Below are 21,173 nucleotides of genomic sequence, written 5' to 3'. Positions count from 1 at the left end.
AAATTGTATGCACATTTAAATAACTGGAGATTTATAGTATCACTCCAATGGCTATTTAAGTGTAAGATCACCTGACATGTGAAGGCAAAATCTCTTAAGGTGGATCCTACACTAACAATTCCCCTTGCTGTCTTCAGCTTTAGGTAAAAAATCTCTAATGAGACAGAGAGGGGTATTTTTTTAAACCCCTACATCTTATTAACCCTAAAAGGGAAACATAGTGCCAGGAAAAACCTCTTCTTTTGCTTACCTGAGTCCAGCTCCAATGTCCCTTGGTGCTAGCTCGGGTCCGCCTCCTCTCCTCCCCCAACGACGTCAGCCCGCAGAAGAGACCTAATGCGCATGCGCTCGCATTACGATTTCCCCATAGCACAGCATTATTCAATGCTTTCCTATGGGGATTCCGGTGACACTGGATGTCCTCATACATAGCGTGAGGATGTCCAGCGTCAGTTAGGCGACCAAAAGTCGCCTAACAACCCGAAAGACCTTCTAGAGAGCTGAAGTGACCTGGGTGCCTATAGTGTCCCTTTATTATTGAAAAGGTGGGGTGGGCGGCAGCATTTTAACAAGGCTCTGTAATAGCCATGTTACGGTGCTCCATCCCACCCCATGTTACAGTGCTACTTCCCACCCAATGTGTTCCCTATTACTTACCTTATTTCCTCCGGTGCACCCTGCCTCAGCTGGCTGAGATACTCAATCTGCATTTTCTCAACCAATCAGGGAGCATTGAGAGGCTGGGCAGTATGTGCAAATTTGCCATGCCAAACAGCATCTCTTTATAGAGATACATGTAACATTCCATAAAATTACCTCAATTAAAACCATACTCTGTGAGCATCAGCGGTAGATTTAATTTAAGCAGTGGAGTAACTTCCAATATAGAACCCAATAAAGTGTGGGAAGATAGCTCAGTGCAGGTAATTATTTTTGATTTCTTTGAGATGTAAGAAAATGCCACAATTAAATTTGTTTTGTGATGTTTGGTTGAGTCTGCCTAGTCCAGAGAGCGGGGGCAGATAGGTGTGACTTTTTAACTGCCTTCATTGGAAATTAGAGTAGATCTAAACTCATTAGTCAGCAATTGCCCAGAGCACCTGCCTTGCAAAGACTTCACACTGAGCTGCATTGGGAAGTCTGTGATTGGACAGACACAGAAAATCTAGGCGGGGTTAGAAGGGGAGGGTTTGCAACGGCTACAGAAAATAAATCTTAAATAAACACTGTAAGAGAGTGCAAATACAAATCTCTGTGGATAAAAAAAATGTAAATAATTAAAATAAAATAAAACAGCTAGATACAATAAAACCTTCCCAAGTTCCAACACTAAAAAACACTACAAAAATAGTATCAGCGCTTAGTGGATATTATACAGGGATATCGCAAGTTAATAATACAAAGTTTCAAGAGTCCCAAAATCAGTCTCTATATATTAAAGGAACACTATAGGGTCAGGAACACAAACATCTATTCTTGACCCTACAGTGTTATACCATCCCTGGCCCACCTTAATATAGCAACATCTTACCTTTATTCCAGTCTGCTGCTGCTGGCTCTGCCCCAGATCTGCCTGCTTGGCTGACATAATCAGAAGTGGTGTTTTGAGCCAATCATAATGCTTTCCCATAGCATTGGATTGGTTGAGCTTGTCAAGGAGGCAGATCAGGGGCAGAGCTAGCAGAAGCAAAACACAGGCCTATCCAATCAGCATCTCCTCATAAAAAATGAATTGAATCAATGTATCTCTATGAGTGAAGTTCAGTGTCTCCATGCAGAGGGTGGAGACACTGAATGTCAGCCACACTGTGCAGCACTGCCACAGGAAACACCTCTAGCAGCCATCCGAGGAGTGGCCAGTGGAGTTATCACTAGGCTGTAATGTAAAGACTGCCTTTACTCTAAAAAAACAATAGTGTTTACTGCAAAAAGCCTGAAGGGAATGATTCTACTCACCAGAACAAATACAATAAGCTGTAGTTGTTCTGGTGACTATAGTGTCCCTTTAAGGAAAAGGCTATCACCAGTAGAGAGGGTATAGTAATAGTAGTAAAATGCCCCATGTAATGTCGTAGCCTCTGTATTGAATCAATGGAAACTTTGTGTCCACCTTAAAGATCAGAGAAAGAGAAACATATCACAGTTTACTCACAAATTAAAACACACACATGCAGTTGCAAAATGTAAATATATATATATACTTATATGCCTTTATTGCCCACTTTATAAAATGTATTAAACTCACCTTATTTGCCTTATTTTTTTTATTGGCAGAGAGGATTGGACGGGTGATGGAGGGGAGACTAGGGGACGTCTAGGAATTCTGCATGCAAATTAGGCTGCATTCTGGCTGTTAACCCCTTTCATATTCGGTATGTAATTATGTCTTGGTCCATTAGGGAGTATGTATGCCTATCCCTGCATAAAGGTGTCTGTGTTGTATTATTTAATCTTTCTTTACACGTGTGCGTACATGTATGTAACGTGTATAATGGTCTATATGCTCGTATCCCTGTGCAGGAATGTGTATATATGGCTCTCTGATGTGCTGCAGATCTAGACAAAGAGTTCAATGATTCTCTGTTGAATGGCTTACATTTTCTGTTATTATATGGAGGGTTAAATGCCCTCTTACTGTTCACATGTACAACCATGTGCGTGAGGAAACCATTGCGTGGCTACTTCAATATTGTTTCAAAGTTACTGCTGGCAACATGATTCTTAGTGAAGTGAGGACCTGGAATGGGAAGAAACATTGGGAAGGTGGCAGGAGATTAGCTCTACACTACGCATTTTCCTACCATTGGAAATACGAGGATATTGTTTTTACTATGAGATCCCATAAGTGCATCTTTCTCTCTCCCAGTCTCTGTATGTTCCATTTAATGTTGGGGACTACCTTGTAAATAAGTATGTAACAGAAACAGACAGTAGATAGATGGCACTACAAGATTGTTAGGGTGCATTAGGGAACAGCTATGCTATCTCTGTGATTAGACACTTTTAGGATGGTATTAGTGCCCTCTTGTGGTGTTAATGTAAGATGCAATCTTTATGAAAATAGAGTTCGATACAATTGTCTAGCAATCTTCCAAGTAGAATTAGTGAATTTTGCAATTGAAACAGTAACACAAATATTAACAGACTGTATACAAGGACTTGCTAGTAACAAACTGGTATTTCTTGGAAATAAATATTTATTGGGTATTAGTGCAAGTATATTTTTAGTGGTTTAATAAAAGTTTAAACACATAAATCTAGTTTTGCTAACCATTATCTGTCCTTTTTCCTTATGTTCTCAGAGACTGTCTACACCTAACAGATATGTTGCCATGAGGCAGTGTCCCCATTCGCTGAAAGATTTGGCAGATTGTAGTAACTGACCCAGTACAGTGATACTTTAATGCTGGAAGCAGAAGGTCCAGGTTTTGTTGCCCCAAACAGAAAGACAAATGTAATGGACAGCTATGGCTTTGGAGGATATCACACCTAGCATTCATGTCACAGATGAAAACCTGACTGATCAAAGGGAGAAATTTGATTGCAACTAAAAGAGTCATGGGGGGATTTTTGTCCCCCCCATTAGTGGCAAAATTGGTCACTGCCCTGAACTGTGTTTTTCACCTTTTTTTTTAATCAACATGAAAAGAGGTATTTAAAGGTTGAACTTGATGCCTGCAAGCCCTTGTAAACTTAGATCACTATGTAAGTAGCTGTTTGATGGTGGTCCTAACAATCATGCTGATTTTACCGAATAAGGGATTTTAAAAGTTCCTTGCCGGTAAAGTGAGGCTATTTCAGCTGCTGCCTGTTCTCAGTATTCTCTTGCGCCCTGTTTTTTGCTCTCCATAAGTTTTAAGGGTAATCCAGACGTGGACCCCTTGCTCACGGTGCCTCGAGCGATATCAGCTATGCCTCACTGATGATGCCTAACAAGGCTGAAATAATGGTCTGGGGTTGCTGTATCTCTCGTGCAGAGGGAACTTGCTGGCATTTCGGATTTGGACTGCCCGTATGGGTGGGACCAGTCTAACATGTTTCAGAGATGTTCTCTCTGTAATGGCACAAGATGAGCTAAAACCAGCTTGAGAACTAAGCAGGGACCCACCGAAAGGCAGGCTATTTCAGCTGCTGCCTGTTCTCAGTAATCTCTTGCACCTTGTTTTTTGCTCTCCATAGCTTTTAAGGGTAATCCAGACGTGGACCCCTTGCTGACGGTGCCTAGAGAGATATCAGCTATGCCTAACAAGGCTGAAATGATCATGTGGGGTTGCTGTATCTCTTGTGCAGAGGGAACTTGCTGGCATTTCGGATCTGGACTGCCCGTATGGGTGGGACCAGTCTGATATGTTTCAGAGATGTTTTCTCTGTAATGGCACAAGATGAGCTAAAACTAGCTTGAGAACTGAGCGGGGACCCTTCGAAAGGCATACTATTTCAGGCTATTTCAGCTGCTGCCTGTTCTCAGTATTCTCTTAAGCCCTCTTTTTTGCTCTCTATAATGGTGATTGACCAACCAGTAGATGCAAATAAGGTTTTGTCTGTGGATGGGGTGAGGTGAGGTGGCTAAGTCAGCTGGAGGAACCCGCTAACCAATCTTTCTTGGACTTTATATTATGGATGTAGGGGGTGAGCTGGAATTCTATCTTAAGTCGAGTCCCTGAGAGCAATGGAGAAAATGAACCACGAAGAAAGAGTAAGAGTCAACCATGCACAAGTTGGAGTTGGGAAGTCCATCAGAATTAGGCACCCAAAAGTGTTAAGAAACTTTCCATGTTGCATACAGCAAGTGTGGCATGTGGATTACCATCACTGATTATAGAAATGATAACAGTAGTTAACTCTGAGAAAGACTTCAAAAGTCATATTCTTCTGACTCAGACCGTGAAGGAATCAACCGCAGACTTGCTGAATTGCTCAAATAAACTACATGGAACTCTCAATAGTCTCCCTCAATGTAAAGAGTTTAGAGGGATCCATCAGAGGCCTGATTGGTTTGCTTATGTAAGGACATCTACTTTTTACAGGAGTGCAAAATAGATCATGAACTAGCTTATGAGTATTTGAAATACGGTAGGAGTGTCTGATTGGTCTGGTTCCAAATATAATAAATCTGTAGAGATAGGTATTCTATTTAAATGTAAAATTGTTGTCTTAGTTTACAGAGTTTGACCCAGAGCACGTTATTGTTGCTGTCATTTTTAAAAGCTTCAATTCATGTTTAATGAATACTTATGCTTTACCAGATGTTAATGAAAGATCAGAAAAATAAATATTTGTGTTTACATTTAGCTTCATTCTCCTTTTGGTTGGAGAGGATTTTAATTGAGAGGTGGAAATATAAAGGTCCCTGCAGATAAAACCTCCTGCTTACTTAAAATACTGTGTACTTGGATTTTGTATGGTCCGATGGATCAATTAGTGCACATATGCCATTGCCCCCACCCAATACACCCCTGAGTACAGCTAAAGAAAATGGAGTTTTAAAGATTCTAATGTGGGCCTTCAAACACTTTATCAGTTTAAGAGATCTGGTGTATGCAGTATTAATGGACTGATTTTAAGTTAAGAGGAAAAACAAATTGAGAAAGGGAAACAGAAAGAGAGAGAATACTTTTACAACAAACTTTCATGGAACATGGGATCATGGAACTGCCTACATTTTGGAAATTCACACTCTAATGTTTTGTTTCTCTTAGGTGAACTTTGCTCCAGTAGCTCTGCTGACGTCATCACGGATTAGCTGACACAGCATAGCCGTTAGCACAGTCGTAGATTGGGCGTTATTTTTACTTGACTGCTTGGTATCTCTAAATACAACTTTAGATTAACAAAGCAGTTTCAGTGTATAGATAACGTCCATGCAATTCTCTGCCATTAAGTCAAAAAACATTTTTTTTGTAAACATTATGTTTACAAAAAATACGTGCTTTGAACGAACCACTGCATTATGTACCTGTAAATGTCCATGATTTTAATGCTCAATCGGAATGTAGATGTACGACTTTGCATTACTCGCTGCACGCGGAAAATAAAGAATTATATATAAAAAAAAAATTATGTTTATACAGCCTCAGGAACATCTCCCCATCTATGACTCACACAGCCTGCATAAAAACACCTTTTTTATCAGATCGTAGCACATGTTCACGTTATAAGTTCTTTACTTTGTTCTTACTTTGGAAGTTTCGTTCCTCCTTTATTAACTGAAATTTAATTACACTCAGGAGGCTGTTACAAGCTCTAGCAGGCAATTAAGAGAGCAGGAGATAAGAAATTCTAAATTAAACACACTGTGGGGACTGTATAGGGAGGTAGGTTGAATCTCAGCCAAGGGTGGTATGGCAAGGGCTGCCTAAACACCGTGATTTAACTTTTCAATGACAACCTCTATACACCAAAACTGCTTAATTGAGTGTCCATTTAAACACCCTAAAAAAAAGAAAATAATTACCTATATTCAGGGCCGGATTAACATAGGGGCTGATGAAGTTGCAACTCCAGGCCCAGGCCCATGGAATAGGCCCATTGATTTAAAAAAAAAAAAAAAAAAAAAATATATATATATATATATATAGAAGGCTTGGCCTGGAATTGTGGGAGGTACAACTTGCCCTATATAAACGTAATACTATCCTACTACCTGTCAGCGACGATCCCGGAAGTGCTTAGGTTCTTCCGGTTCACAGCCCGATACTGTTTTTCCCGCCCGGCAGTCCTCCTGCAAGTTCTCTGCTCTGAGTTTTCGTCAAGCAGCTAAACATCTTTGCAGTCAAATAGAACGTCTAACAGTGAGTTTTGAGCTGTTCTCAGCTCAATATCGGTCTGTCCTGCCATGCACATTACCTACATGGGGGGCTTACACTTACACGCTATCGGCTTAAAATTATTTACTTTTATCAGCTGCTACGGTTTCCCGCCGCTCGGTACCAGGCTTACAGCTTACTTTGCAAACATATACGATACGGACGAACTTAGGCATTGCGGGGAGTCGGGCAGCTCCATTTATTCTGACTCGACTGTCAGCACGCATAGTCACAACGGTATTTCCCCATTCAAAGTTAAATATAACGGCCGGTTAGGTTCTTTGGTTGTTTCGTTACTTCCCGGTTCAGCTGTTAATGATAAGCTCGACATGCTTTAATTCAGGGGCATTAGACCTACCTTCACTCTTTCATACAATCCTGGTCAGAGGTACAGGGCTGTGTCAGCGAAGTGTTCTTTAGCTCTGCTTTTCTCCGCTTGCAGGCTGGTTTCTGTCAGCGTGTATTTCAGTCAGTTACTTTGGCTGAATAGTTGGCTGAATATCGCCACCTTGTGGCCGTGTGGTATATGGATTAATTTTCATTTTCCTGTAGGCTTGTGTAACTGTAGATGCAATTTCCTTGTTATTCATGATCAAGAAACTGTTTTGATTGCCAGTAGGGTTATAAATTGTATTATTTTAACTGCTACTCGGGCTCGCACGCCAGTAATAACGTATTATTAAATCCTGTAAGTTAAACCTTTTAATCGTTATAGGGAAAATTTTATGTTCAAATCTGGATTACCCTGACTTTCTTTCCCCGCTCTGCCGGTAATCAGTTAAGTCATATCTAACATGTTACTCGGTTATTAATTCTTAGGTTTAATACTAATAATACTAATAATAATAATAATATATATTTTAATTACCCCTCCGTTACCGCAAACTATCATTTTCGTGGGGTGTAAACATTCATTGGCTCATAGGTTTGATACATAGGTATATTTATATGCAGGTTTTACTCAGTACCATTAATTGGGGTACTCAAAGTGCCCATGGTTAACTGCGGACAGTCAATTTACAGTCTCGCACTGTTCATATTTATTACTACTTGATACTACTTTATTAAATGACGTGGTTTATATGTGTTTTTTCCCTCCATTTTTAATTCAAAATATACGACACAGCGTACAAGCGGTACCTGTCACAAAGCATCCAATACTTGGTTAAGTGCTGGCTTTCTCCAGCCAAGTCTTCGCTAAAGCTTTACGCATACGGTTAGTATACAACTTTGTGGGGAATGAAAAGTACGTTTCTTCAGCTGCTCCCAGGCTTAGGTCATAATTTAAATCTGTAAATGTTCTAGGTCCAAGTAAGAATTTGGTTAAACTACTTCAGGATACTTCAGCCAAGTCATTTATCAGGTATGTATACGGCTCAAACACAAACTAGGTTACTCTTTAATTCCTCGCCAAATTAGGAATTCCATAGGCCTCTTCGCCTAACAGTCTAGTGGTCCCGCAAGGCATACCGACTACCGTTTCGTTCAGAGGTTCAGGCCAATCGTCCCATTTCATAGTTAGAGCCTTGCATCATCTCATAGTTAGGGCCTCACCAGTCACGGCCATTCGTTATTACTCTATTAACCGGGCCAACACCCCGCCACCCACCTCAGTGGCACTAAGGCCCCACGAGCCAAATCATAGGTAGAGCCTCTCATAGCCACTTGGCAAGTAGTCAGGGCCTCACCTGTCACCAATAATAAGCTAGTTAATATAATTTCGCCAGTAGGCATTAGCATAGTAAGCTGGGTCTCTACCGTTCCATACAGTACTATACTAAATTTATCCATCTACCTCACTTCCCAGCATGTCTAACCAGTCTATACAAGGAGATGATTTGTCAGTGGCCAGCACTCCACTCAGATCAGGCTCACAGAGACGTACCGATCCACCAAGTCCAGCTTCCAGCTATCGGTCCTGGACTATCCCCAAGATCACCTCTGAACTTAAAAGAAGAAACATTCCTTTCCCGGCTACAGCCAGGAAAGCTGAACTGTTTAGACTATTAAACGTTACCGATGACAACGAGAGGCCAGGCCCTAGTACGGTTTTCAATGTGCAAAATAGCCTGGCTGAATTACACAATATGATGACCTCCCTTGTTTCCTCGGTAGCTACAATTAACAATAGGTTAGATAATCTGGAGTCAAACAGTATCACGACCGCTCCAGAGATTCCCGTGCCAGCTACTGAGCCCACACCTAACGTAGGTAAAGACAACCCTCTACCAACTAGTAGAGCCTCTAATATCATTAACCCTATTCACCTCATTCCTCAGTCCCTAAGACGAGACATTATAGAGGGGAAGGACGTAAATCTAGCATCACTACTGATCGCTGCACAAGACGTGGTAGAAAACAGGGCCTATACTTTCGAGGACCTGTCAGTAGTGATGAAATCTAGAGACCCGAGACTTAATAGGAAACTCAACATCCCCGAGTTTGTCCTCGCATTTGGCTTATACAGAGATGTTATCTGTACAACTTTCCCACTTAGGAGAGAGGAGCTTGACTTGTATCTTCATAAAGTGATTGAATTAGCATACAAGTACGGCGGCTACGCATTTTACGACTATCACAAGTCATTTTCTTCAAGATCCGCTGCTTCTCTCTCCCAATACAATACCATTACTGATTGGGCACAGCTAGACACAGAGTTGTTCCTGATGCATTTTGCAGGTCTTAAAACCCCGTCCTGCGCTATATGCTCATCTGCTGCTCATTCAGTTAACTTCTGTCCAGAGAACGTGGCAACCCCTTCTACCAGTAACGCAAATTCTGGTTATCAATCTAACACGTCACAGAGGGAAGTGAGAGACAAACTGGGTAGGCCTATTGTTTTCCTAGGTAAAGCTCAAGTATGCAACAATTTTAATGCAGGTAGTTGCAGTTATAGTGCGTGTAGGCTGTTACACGTATGCTCAACATGTTTTAGAGCACATGCCAAAACAATGTGCCCCAACAGACTGTACCCTAACAAATCTGCCACGCCAATAAACGTACCTAAGTTGCAACGCTACCTGTCTAAGCATCCTTCTGTTCATTTGGTTAATTTTCTTACGGCAGGATTTACTAATGGGTTCCACACAGGCTTCGTGTCACTTCCCACAGGGGTTTTAGAATGCCCCAACTTGCAGTCGGCACTCACAGACCCAGACAGTATACGCGAACTGTTACACAAAGAAATTTCAAATGGTTTTATGATAGGCCCATTCTCTACTCCTCCTTTCACTTCCTGGAGGACAAACCCACTAGGTATCGCCACAGGCAAATACAACAACAAAAAGCGTTTGATCATTGACTTCTCCGCCCCACACTCGTCCCCAACTCCTAGCCTTAATGCTCTGATTCCTTCAGAGGACTTTTCCCTGCAATACGCCAAGATTGACGATGCCATCCAAGCAATAATTCATGCCGGCAGGGCGGCTTGGTTAAGTAAATCAGACATCACAAACGCCTTTAAACTGCTCCCCATCCACCAGTCACTCTGGCATCTGCATGGAGTTAAGTGGGAAGGAAGCTACTATTTCGCAACAAGACTGACCTTCGGATCTAAAAGTAGCCCCAAGTTATTTGATATATTTGCCGAAACTTTAACCTGGCTCCTACTCAACTCATGCAGATGTCCAGTAGTCATTCACTACCTAGACGACTTCCTAACCATCGAACCTCACCTACACACACCCCACAGCCTACAGTACATGCTCACTCTTTTCAAAGACTTAGGAGTCCCCGTTGCACAAGACAAAACTGAAGGTCCCAACACAACTATCACGTTCCTGGGTATTACACTCGATTCAGTTTCTATGCAAGCCAGCCTGCCTCAAGAGAAAGTAGACCGGATACTTTCTTACATAAACACTTGCACGTCACAAGGCACTTGCACTAGGAAACAACTACAATCACTACTCGGTTCACTAAACTTTGCCATGAGAATTATTCCTCAGGGTAGATCCTTCATATCCAGAATCCTCTCTCTGTTACACGGCCTACCCGACGACGACTCCACAACTTCCCTTAACGATTCGGCTAGAGCCGATCTGCAAATGTGGCAGCTATTCCTATCTTCTTGGAATGGCAGGTCCCTGTTTGTTCCACCCATATCTGACGATTCCCCTGTTATTTGGACCGATGCTTCAGGTGCGTTAGGGTATGCAGCCATTTTCGGTGATGAGTGGCTATATGACTCTTGGCCAGTTGAGACCACCTCTCTCGAAAATTTCAATAACACCTCGGCTCTTTTTGAAATTTATCCTATTGTAGCAGCCGCTCACGTCTGGGGTAAAGAATGGAGTGGTCAGTCAGTCAGGTGTTTTTCAGATAACGTAGCCACCTGTGATATAGTGAACAAAGGCCGCTCTCAATCACTAACAATTATGAAATTAATTAGGAGACTAACCTGGCTGGCGGCTAACCTACAATTCTGTATTTCTTGTTATCACGTTCCGGGTGTTCAAAATAACGCTGCTGATGCTCTGTCACGTTTAAATTTACAGGAATTTTTCAGGTATCACCCAACAGCAAACCCGCAACCCAGGGCGGCACCAAGCTTCCCAGAACTAATTATGACATAAGTTCTCTCTTACAGCATGGTAAATTTCTCGCTCAGGCAGGCCTGTCAACTAACACAAGGAAAGCCTACTCTAGAGCTTACAAATTGTTTAAAGATTTTGTTCGTGATTATCACGTAATAAATGTTTTTTCTGTTGAAACTGTTGTTGCGTTCACATCTTTTTGCCATATTTCTCTTAGATTAGCATACAACACTATCAAACTCTACTTAACAGGCATACAACACTACATGTTAACCAACCATCCCAACAAAACTCCTTTTCTTACGTCTTACCCAGTTAAAAGCATATTAAGAGGGGTTCACAGATTATCAGCACACAATCCCATCAAAAGACTTCCCATAGACAGTAAACTTTTTAAAAGTATCTCCGATGTTCTCGACACAACCCCTTTTGAACACACTACAAACTTAATTATAAAATCAGCAGCTTACTTGGCTTTTTACGGCTTTTTGAGACCTAAAGAGTTCTCAGTGGAAAAAGCAACCGATTCGGAGCTTTGCCTCCAAAAGAAACACCTACACAAAGAACAAGACCACTATGTCTTATCCATTTCCCGTACTAAAACTAGCCAAACAGGTCCTCCGGTAGAAATTAAATACTATCCTACCTTTACCAAATGGTGTCCTATACCACTTTTAGATAGTCTAGTGAGGTCCCAAATCACTTCCAACCCAGCTAGTCCACTTTTGGCCATTCAAGGGAAGCCCCTAACAACCAAGCAGTTTATGTATTACATTCGTACTCTTTTACTCAGGCTTGGACATAACCCACACGCATTCTCGGGTCATTCCTTTCGCATTGGTGCCGCTTCAGCTGCCTCAGGTAACCACGTACCGACACACATCATTAAAAACATGGGAAGATGGAAGTCTTCTGCATACAATAGGTACATTCCTAACCCTGAAAGTGAGATAAGAATGGCTTTCCATAATATGTCTAAATAATGTTTGTATTTAAATAAACTTGTATGAATTATCAAGAAATCGCTTCTAATCATTTTTGCCCTCTTTTACAGGCCTAACCTCACGTCAGTTTCGGCACACCTCAACTGACTTGCTAGTACTAATACTGCTTCTGTTTGTTATCATTGTCTAACGTCCTCGTAATGTGCCGTACACAAATAGAAGGCTTGGCCTGGAATTGTGGGAGGTACAACTTGCCCTATATAAACGTAATACTATCCTACTACCTGTCAGCGACGATCCCGGAAGTGCCCCTCCCACCGCACCCTCAATTTATTATTTCTCCTAGGTGGGCCCTCTTTTACAGGCCTAACCTCACGTCAGTTTCGGCACACCTCAACTGACTTGCTAGTACTAATACTGCTTCTGTTTGTTATCATTGTCTAACGTCCTCGTAATGTGCCGTACACAAATATATATATATTTACTTACTACTCTTAGGGTTGCCACATGGCTGGTATTTATTTGAGGATGCTTGGTCGGTGCCGATATTGCAGTAATACCGGCAATACATATGCCGGTATTTTTCTCATTATAAACTGATAACTCTGCAATACCATTACCGGCAAGTACGGGTCGCTGTGTGTGTGGAGAGAGGCAGGGATAGGAAGTTACAGCATATACCTGCATCTCTCTACTCCCTGATCTGCGTGGAGCAACTACACAGCACAGAGAGTCTAGACGGCAGCTTTCAGCCTGCAGAGACAGCCTACAGCTTAGGGAAGTGAGGGATGGGGTAAAGGCTGCAGGGAGACATGGGGACACTGAGACACAAGGGGACACTATGAGACATGGGGACACAGGGAGACCTCTGGGGATGCTGAAACACTTGAAGACACGGGGACACAGACACACATGGGGACACTGAGACATGAGGACACATGGTAACACTGAATCACTAGGGGACACAGACACTAGGGGATGCTGGGAGACATAGGAACACAGACACTTTGGAACACAGACACACATGGGGACACAGACATGGGGAAACAGACACACATGGGAACACTGAGACACTTGGGGTCACTGGGAGGCATGGGGACACTAGGGACACCTAAGTGTCTCAGTGTCCCCATGTCTCAATGTTCCCATGTCTCCCAGTGTCCCTAGTGTCTGTGTGCCCATGTCTCCCAGTGTCTCAGTGTCCCCATGTCTTCCAGTGTCGCAGTGTCCCCATGTCTCTCAGTGTCCCCATGTCTCTCAGTGTCCCCTAGTGACATGTAGACATGGGGACACAGAAACATAGGGACACTGGGAGACATGGGGCACTGAGGCACTTGCGGACACTGTGATACATAGTCTCAGCACTGGCGTACATACCGCGGTCGCAGCTGCGACCAGGCCCGGCCCACCAGGGGGCCCGGCCGCCCTGCGAGCCGGGTATGTACGCCAGTGCGGCCACATTTTGCCAGCCTCTTCTCCTGGGGGGCCCAGGAGCTCGCCCTCTCAGGGCCCCCCAGTGGTGTCACTTGGCAGGCTGGCGCGCAATGGCGCATTCTCCCGAGCTCTCTCTGCCCAGCTCCCTCGCACGCACCACAGTGGAGCCGGAATATGATGTTACTCCGGCATCAATAAGCGGCGCGCGAGGGAGCTGAACAGGAGGATCAGTGCTCCCTCGCCGCCTGCAGGACCGGCCGCCCAGCAGCACCACTGGACCCCAGGGAAATCGGGAATCCCCTCAGCACTCCCAAAGGTAGGGAGGCTGGGGGATTAAATAAAAAAAAATTAAAAAGTGAGCGTGTATGTGTGTGTCTGTCTGTTACTGAGCGTGTTAGTTTGTGTGTGTTAGTTTGTGTGTGTCTGTTAGTGTGTGTCTGTTATTGAGTGTCTGTCTGCTAGTGAGTGTTAGTTTTTGTGTGTGTGTTACTGTGTCTTAGTTGTGTGTTAGTTTGTGTGTGTCTATTATTGAGTGTCTGCTAGTGAATGTCAGTGTGTGTTGTGTCAGTGAGTGTGTGTGTCTGTTACTGAGTGTGTTAGTTTGGGTGTGTCTGTTAGTGACTCTGTTTGGTGTCTGTTAGTGAGTGTGTGTTTGCCAGTGAGTGTGTATGTGTGTGTCTGTCAGTGAGTGTGTGTCTGTTAGCTAGTGTGTATGCGTCTGTTCGTGAGCGTGTGTGTGGTTAAAACCCCTTCAGCTCTTATCTTTCTCCAGCGCCGGGCTCCCTTGGCGCTGGGGATCTCTTCGCCCTGATCCGCCTCTCAGCTCCGCATGCGCGGCAAGAGCCGCGCGCAGTCAAACCGCCTATAGGAAAGCATTACTCAATGCTTTTCTTATGGATGTCCAATGTCTTCTCACTGTGATTTTCACAGTGAGAATTGCGGAAGCGCCTCTAGCGGCTGTCAGTGAGACAGCTACTAGAGTGTCACGTATTCATCGGCTTATAGAAATGTGGTTAATGATATTTACTGTCCACACAGTAAACCTAATCCACAGAAGGGTTAATGCTAAGCAGCAATTATGCAAATGAAACCTGGTAACTGACTTTGGGGTCAAAGGCTGGTTACAGCCTATCAGAACTAAAGGAGGGGTATTTAGGCCCAGTTCTCATCCTGCTCAGTGCCCTGTCGTGGTTTCCCTTGTGGCTGTCCGAGAGTGTGTTCCTGTTATTAGTTTTCTACCTGGTTTTTGACTTTGGCTTTGTTTATTTGACGTCTCTATATTCTGGTATCCTGACTCCTGGCTTTCCTCATCGCTGCGTCCCTTTCTGTGTTCCCTGACCTCGGCTAGTATTTTTTACTATTCTATGTACGTTAAATCCGGCCATTCTAAGGACCGGTAATACGTTACTTATTTGTCATCCGTGCTATACAGTTCTACGTGCTGGATCAAACAGTAATCCTGACATTACGACATGGCCATAGATCCTGTAGAACTGTGTCAGCACATAGCTGCTTGCGAGAGGAAATTAGAGGAGAATGATCACCGCATGGATCAATTCGCTCAGGCTTTCAGTATGCCTCTCTCTAGAACAGCGCATCTGCAGCCTGCAGCGTCTCCTCCTATTGCACCTCTACCCTGTGTACCTCCACCCACTGTTAATAGGACTCCTAGCATCTCCTTATCGCCATCCCTACAGTTTGATGGCAAAATCCAGGAATGCAGGGGTTTTCTTAATCAGGTGGAGTACCATTTTGAGGCCTCACCAGGGTCGTTCCCCACGGACAGAGCAAAAATTGGTTATCTAATGAATCAATTAAAGGGCAAGGCCCTTGCCTGGGCTAATCCGTTGTGGGAGAGTAATCGGAGCATAGCTCATAATTACCAGGAATTCCTTGACGAATTCAAGCTCACGTTTGAGCCATTGGGTAGAGAGGATGACGCCTCCACTACCCTAATGCACATCAGACAAGGTAACCGGTCTATCTCGGATTATGCTATTGAATTCCGTACCTTAGCTTCCGAGGTAGACTGGAGTAACAATGGGTTAATCTCAGCATTCAAAAAGGGTCTCTCAGAGACTATACTAGATGAGATAGCCGCTAAAGAATTACCTAAGAGTCTATGCAGTTGGGGGTCACTAGACTGTCAGTAAAACAGTATAGGAGAAGGGAGGGGTTATGCCTATATTGCGGTAGAAAGGGACATATGATAACTAATTGTCCAGTGCGTCCGGAAAACTTCCGCACCTAAGAACCTTAAGGAGACAGATCTTAGGTGTGATGGAGTTGTCCTCTAACAAAAACTAAAGTAGATTCCTCCTTGAGGTATCTATTTCACTTGATAACAAGAAGTTTTCTTGCAGTGCCCTAATGGACTCAGGTGCTGCTGGAAATGTTATCGATGTCCAGTTTTTTTAGGGGTAATGAGATACCGGTCAGGGAGAGAGCTACGCCGCTAGCTGTAGAGGCTATTGATGGTAGACCACTCAAACAACCGCTTATAACCCACGAAACTGTCCCTATTACGATCTCTATTGGGGCCTCCCATAGGGAGGAGATGACGTTTCAGGTTATTACTTCTCCATCATGTCCTATCATATTAGGGTTTCCGTGGCTGAGTAAGCACAATCCCTATATTGACTGGGCTAATTGGGAGATATTAGAATGGGGTAAAGAGTGTATGGGGAGATGTATAAAACCAGCACTAAAGAGATTGGATACTATTGACCTTCCCACTACCACTCCCCAAACTCCTGGAGTTCCCATACAATACCGAGAACTTCAGGAGGTGTTTAACAAGGCTCAATCTGATGTATTGCCTCCCCACAGAGCATATGACTGTGCCATTAACCTGTTTCCAGGCGCTATGCCACTTAAGGGGGCAGTTTATGCCTTATCTCCCCAGGAGAGTAAAATAATGGAGGAATACATCAAAGAATCCTTGTGCAAAGGGCACATAAGAAAGTCATCCTCACCAGCTGGTGCAGGATTCTTTTTTGTTGAGAAAAAGGGTGGGTAGTTACGCCCTTGCATAGACTACAGGGCACTTAATAAAATCACTGTAAAAATGCATACCCTATCCCACTCATTTCCGAATTGTTCGATAGACTTCAGGGAGCTAAAGTATTTACTAAGCTTGACCTTAGGAGCGCTTACAATTTGGTTAGAATTAAAGAGAATCATGAGTGGAAGACGGCATTTAATACCCGTAGTGGACACTATGAATATCTGGTAATGCCATTTGGGTTATGCAACGCCCCGGCCGTATTCCAAGACTTTATAAATGATGTACTCAGGAAATTAATTTACTAATTTTTCTTGGTTTATTTGGATGACATTTTGGTGTATTCCCCTGATCTTCAAACTCACCACTCCCATGTGAAACAGGTTCTGCAGACGTTGTTGAAAAATAAACTTTATTGTAAATTAGAAAAGTGCATATTTGACCAGCCTAAAGTCCACTTTTTGGGTTACAACATCTCTGCATCGGGATTTCAAATGGATCCTAAAAAACTAGAGGCTGTACTACACTGGCCATTACCCTCTGGTTTAAAAGCCATTCAAAGGTTTATTGGTTTTGCCAACTATTACAGAAGATTCATCGAGGGATTTTCTTCTGTAATAGCCCCCATCACTAATATGACTCGCAAAGGGGTTAGTAGCACGGTATGGCCCAAAGAGGCTGTGAATGCTTTTAAGACTCTTAAACAAAGATTTGCCTCTGCAGACATACTAAAACATCCCGACACCAGTAAACCTTTTATATTGGAGGTTGATGCATCCGAGACAGGGGTAGGGGCTGTTCTCTCTCAGAGAGAAAGCCAGGGAACACCATTGCCCTCTTGTGGCTACTTCTCCAGAAAGATGTCTCCTGCTGAGCGCAACTACGATATTGGCAATAGAGAACTGTTGGCCATTATTCTTGCCCTCAAGGAGTGGCAACATCTTTTGGAGGATTCCAAGGACCCCCTGTTGATCATAACCGACCACAAAAACCTGGCATATATAGGGGATGCCAAACGTTTGTCTTCCAGACAGGCTAGATGGTAACTGTTCCTTTCATGTTTTAACTTCCTCATTACTTATAGACCTGGTTCTAAAAATACCAAGGCTGATGCCTTGTCCAGGCAATTTGATAATGAGTCAGCTCCGGAACAGGTGACATCTCCTATTATTCCACCAGAGTGTATTATTGCTACTACTGTCCTCTCACTGTCTTCTCCACTGCTTGGCACCATACTGGAGGCCCAGCCTCAGGCGCCCAGTGGTAAACCGTGTGATAAACTGTTCGTTCCCCTATGTGAAAGGGTTAATATCATGAAAGTGTTCCATGACAATATAACTGCTGGACACCCAGGCATCAATAAGTCCACTGCCGCGATCACTAGATCATTTTGGTGGGATTCACTCAGGAAAGATGTAAAGGAGTATGTGCAGGCATGTTCTGTGTGTGCAGTTTCTAAGGTGCCTCATGCACTTCCTTGTGGCCTGTTGCAGCCTCTTCCTGTTCCTGAGATTCCATGGTCCCACTTATCCATGGACTTTATTGTTGAGCTTCCTAACTCTGCTGGGTTCACTACTATTCTCATGGTTGTAGACCGATTTTCTAAGATGGCTCACTTCATTCCTCTCAAGAAGTTGCCATCTTCGCAAGAATTGGTCCTAATTTTCATACGTGAAATTGTCCGTTTGCATGGCATCCCTCACAATATTGTGCCTGATAGGGGCTCTCAGTTTGTGTCCAGGTTCTGGAGGGCGTTCAGTAAACAATTGGGGATTGATCTCTCCTTCTCCTCCTCCTACCATCCACAGACCAATGGTACAGCTGAGAGGGCTAACCAGTCATTAGAAGTTTATTTGCGTTGTTTTATTAATAGCACACAGGACAATTGGTCCGAACTACTCCCGTGGGCCGAGTTCGCTAGAAACAATGCTGTTCATGACTCCTCTAGGCACAGTCCATTTTTGTCAATAATGGTAGGCATCCTACGGTTCTCCCTGTGGTATTTTCTGATACTGCCATTCCTGCTCTGGATGAGCGTCTGGCCTCCATTCGGGATACCTGGGTTAAGGTTCAAACTGCTCTAGGGCCTGCTGCTAAACGCTTCAAACATTTTGCTGATAAGCGTAGGAGTGCAAACCCGGTGTACCAAGTAGGGGACCGGGTTTGGTTGTCATCTCGCAACATCAAGTTTAAGGTCCCTAGCATGAAGTTTGCCCCCAGATTCCTTGGTCCCTATAGAGTGCTTCGTAGGATCAATCCAGTGTCTTACTCTCTGGCTCTTCCTGCATCTTTAGGGATTCCCAACACTTTTCATGTGTCCTTACTCAAACCTCTTGTCTGCAATAGATATGCTGTTCCTTGTGTTCCTCCCCCTCCGGTGGTGGTGGGTGGTCAGGAGGAGTATGAGGTATCTTCTATCGTGGATTCTAGGTTTTCTCAGGGCACTTTACAGTACTTGGGGACACTGGGAGACAGGGAAAAACTGGGAGCAATGCATCTATACAGCAGAATCAAACTGTTAGTAGTTTTTTGTTGATTTCACATAATTTTCTGTCACTCCTTGTGATTTACATCATGTGATGTCATGCATACATTTGTTATGCAAATTAGTAAGGCCCGTATTTTTTTCCAAGAAAGGTGGCAACCCTAACTACTCTTCACATACTCTTGCTTAAATATGGAAACTTAAGAGGGATATATGGAAACTAAACTTGTGTGGACTGGCTGACAATGAAATTAGTTAAGGCAATGCTTACTTTGGTCTCTCTAACACTGTGGCTTGTTCCCTTTCTTCTATACTCACTATATCCATCTTTTCGCTGTCTCAGACTGTATACCAGGAGCTTCTGCCTGCTAGTAAGAAGGTAAGGAGACAAGTGGACATTTGAGTACTAGGGGACAGTCCTTAGAAAGCATGGCGCGAACACATCATTAGACGCATGTATGCCAAGCTCCGGGTGCTGTTGGCCAGCATGCATGATTGGCAGGCAGCCTGACATGCATTCATGCCAGACTAGTCTTCCAATTCTTTGGGCAGACACGCCTCCTTTTAGGGCGTGTTCGTCCCTTTCGGAAGTTCTGGTTACATGACCTGCGTTGGTGGCCCTCCCTTTTACAATGCCCATTGACTTCCTGCTTCACTGGACACTGCTGTTAGGGGGTATGGATTTACTTGAAAGATTCAAGCATGAATTAGAGAGAGATTAGCATATTATAAGAGAATCTGAGTTTTTTTTATAGCTGCATTCTATGAGTTTCCCTCCTGCAACATCTCCACCAGATACATAACGCTTGAGAGGTGTGACTGTTTTAGTGTTTTTGGTCGATAAGATTCTGTACTTAGGCCCCTCATAATTGTCAGCACCAGGCCCACCGGGCTCTTAATCTGGCCCTGCCTACACTGAGCTACTACATTGTGCCATACTAAGGTATATAACAGAAATGGGCAATTTAACTGTACTGCAGTGACAATTGTGGTGTTTTTTGTTTTTTTAACTATTTATTGTTTTGTCTTGATTCTATATAAACCTGCAGTTTATCCCTCCCCAGGTTAATTTATTGTTCCATTTCTGGTGTTAATTACATAACAGTGGAGAGTTCTGACATTTTGTATGGCCTTTCATAGGTAATGCAATTCTACAATAAATGTGGACCTCAGTGATTAACCTGCTACACATAACGAGGAAAATACCACTAAGATATATAAAATAGCCATTATATATAAACTATTTAACTCACCCTCATTCTGTATTTCCAAATGCATAGTTCGAAGCACAGCCAGGAGAGGGTCGACGATGCTGGGATGGGCCTCAGTCACAATCATCTGGAGGAATCAATGTCAGACTGTGTCATAAGGTAATATTTCTTTAATGAGTATAAATTATACCGTTATTGTACAGCTAATTTAGGGCTACTAGACCCACTATTTTCCTGGACTTATTTCACTACGTTATCCTGATATGCCCTGGAGACATTTATAAAGCCCTCGATCTTCCGCCTCTTGGTTTATTATATTATATTTCCACAACTCTCAATGGAATTATGTTCCCATAATATGCGGTTCACTGTTATGCATCATATATATATATATATATTATCTTATTAATATGTGGGTTTCTTTAAAACGGACCTGCTAACAAGTGGAAAGATGTAAAGTTTCAGCATGAGGGGCAAGTAAAAACAATTGCCTTTCATTTCTCCACAAAGCTTGCAGTTCTCTGCAAGCTTTCAAATATGGGTTTAAAGGGATACTAAAGGCATTAAAACAACTTTAGCTTAATGAAGCAGTTTTGGTGTATAGATCATACCCCTGCAGTCTCAATTCTCAATTCTCTGCCATTTATGAGTAAATCACATTTCTTTATGTTTATGCAACCCCAGCCACACCTCCCCTGCCTGTGACTGACAAAGCCTGCATTTCAATCAGATGTTAACTTGCTTTAGAGGTTTT

General features: G+C 43.2%; 1 protein-coding gene across 2 annotated transcripts in view; it reads right to left on the bottom strand.

The window, feature by feature from the left end:
• The window catches only part of ARMH1 (armadillo like helical domain containing 1), a 58,607-nt gene that overhangs the window by 15,979 nt on the left and 21,455 nt on the right, over positions 1–21,173 (bottom strand). For both annotated transcript variants that reach the window (XM_063427174.1, XM_063427175.1), the window contains exon 6: positions 20,462–20,546. In XM_063427174.1, coding sequence (XP_063283244.1) covers positions 20,462–20,546 — 85 coding nt within the window. The remainder of the gene's footprint in view (positions 1–20,461; positions 20,547–21,173) is intronic.

Source organism: Pelobates fuscus, chromosome 7, assembly GCF_036172605.1.
Source record: "Pelobates fuscus isolate aPelFus1 chromosome 7, aPelFus1.pri, whole genome shotgun sequence".
NCBI lineage: Eukaryota > Metazoa > Chordata > Amphibia > Anura > Pelobatidae > Pelobates > Pelobates fuscus.
This window is presented reverse-complemented; position numbering and strand designations above follow the sequence as displayed.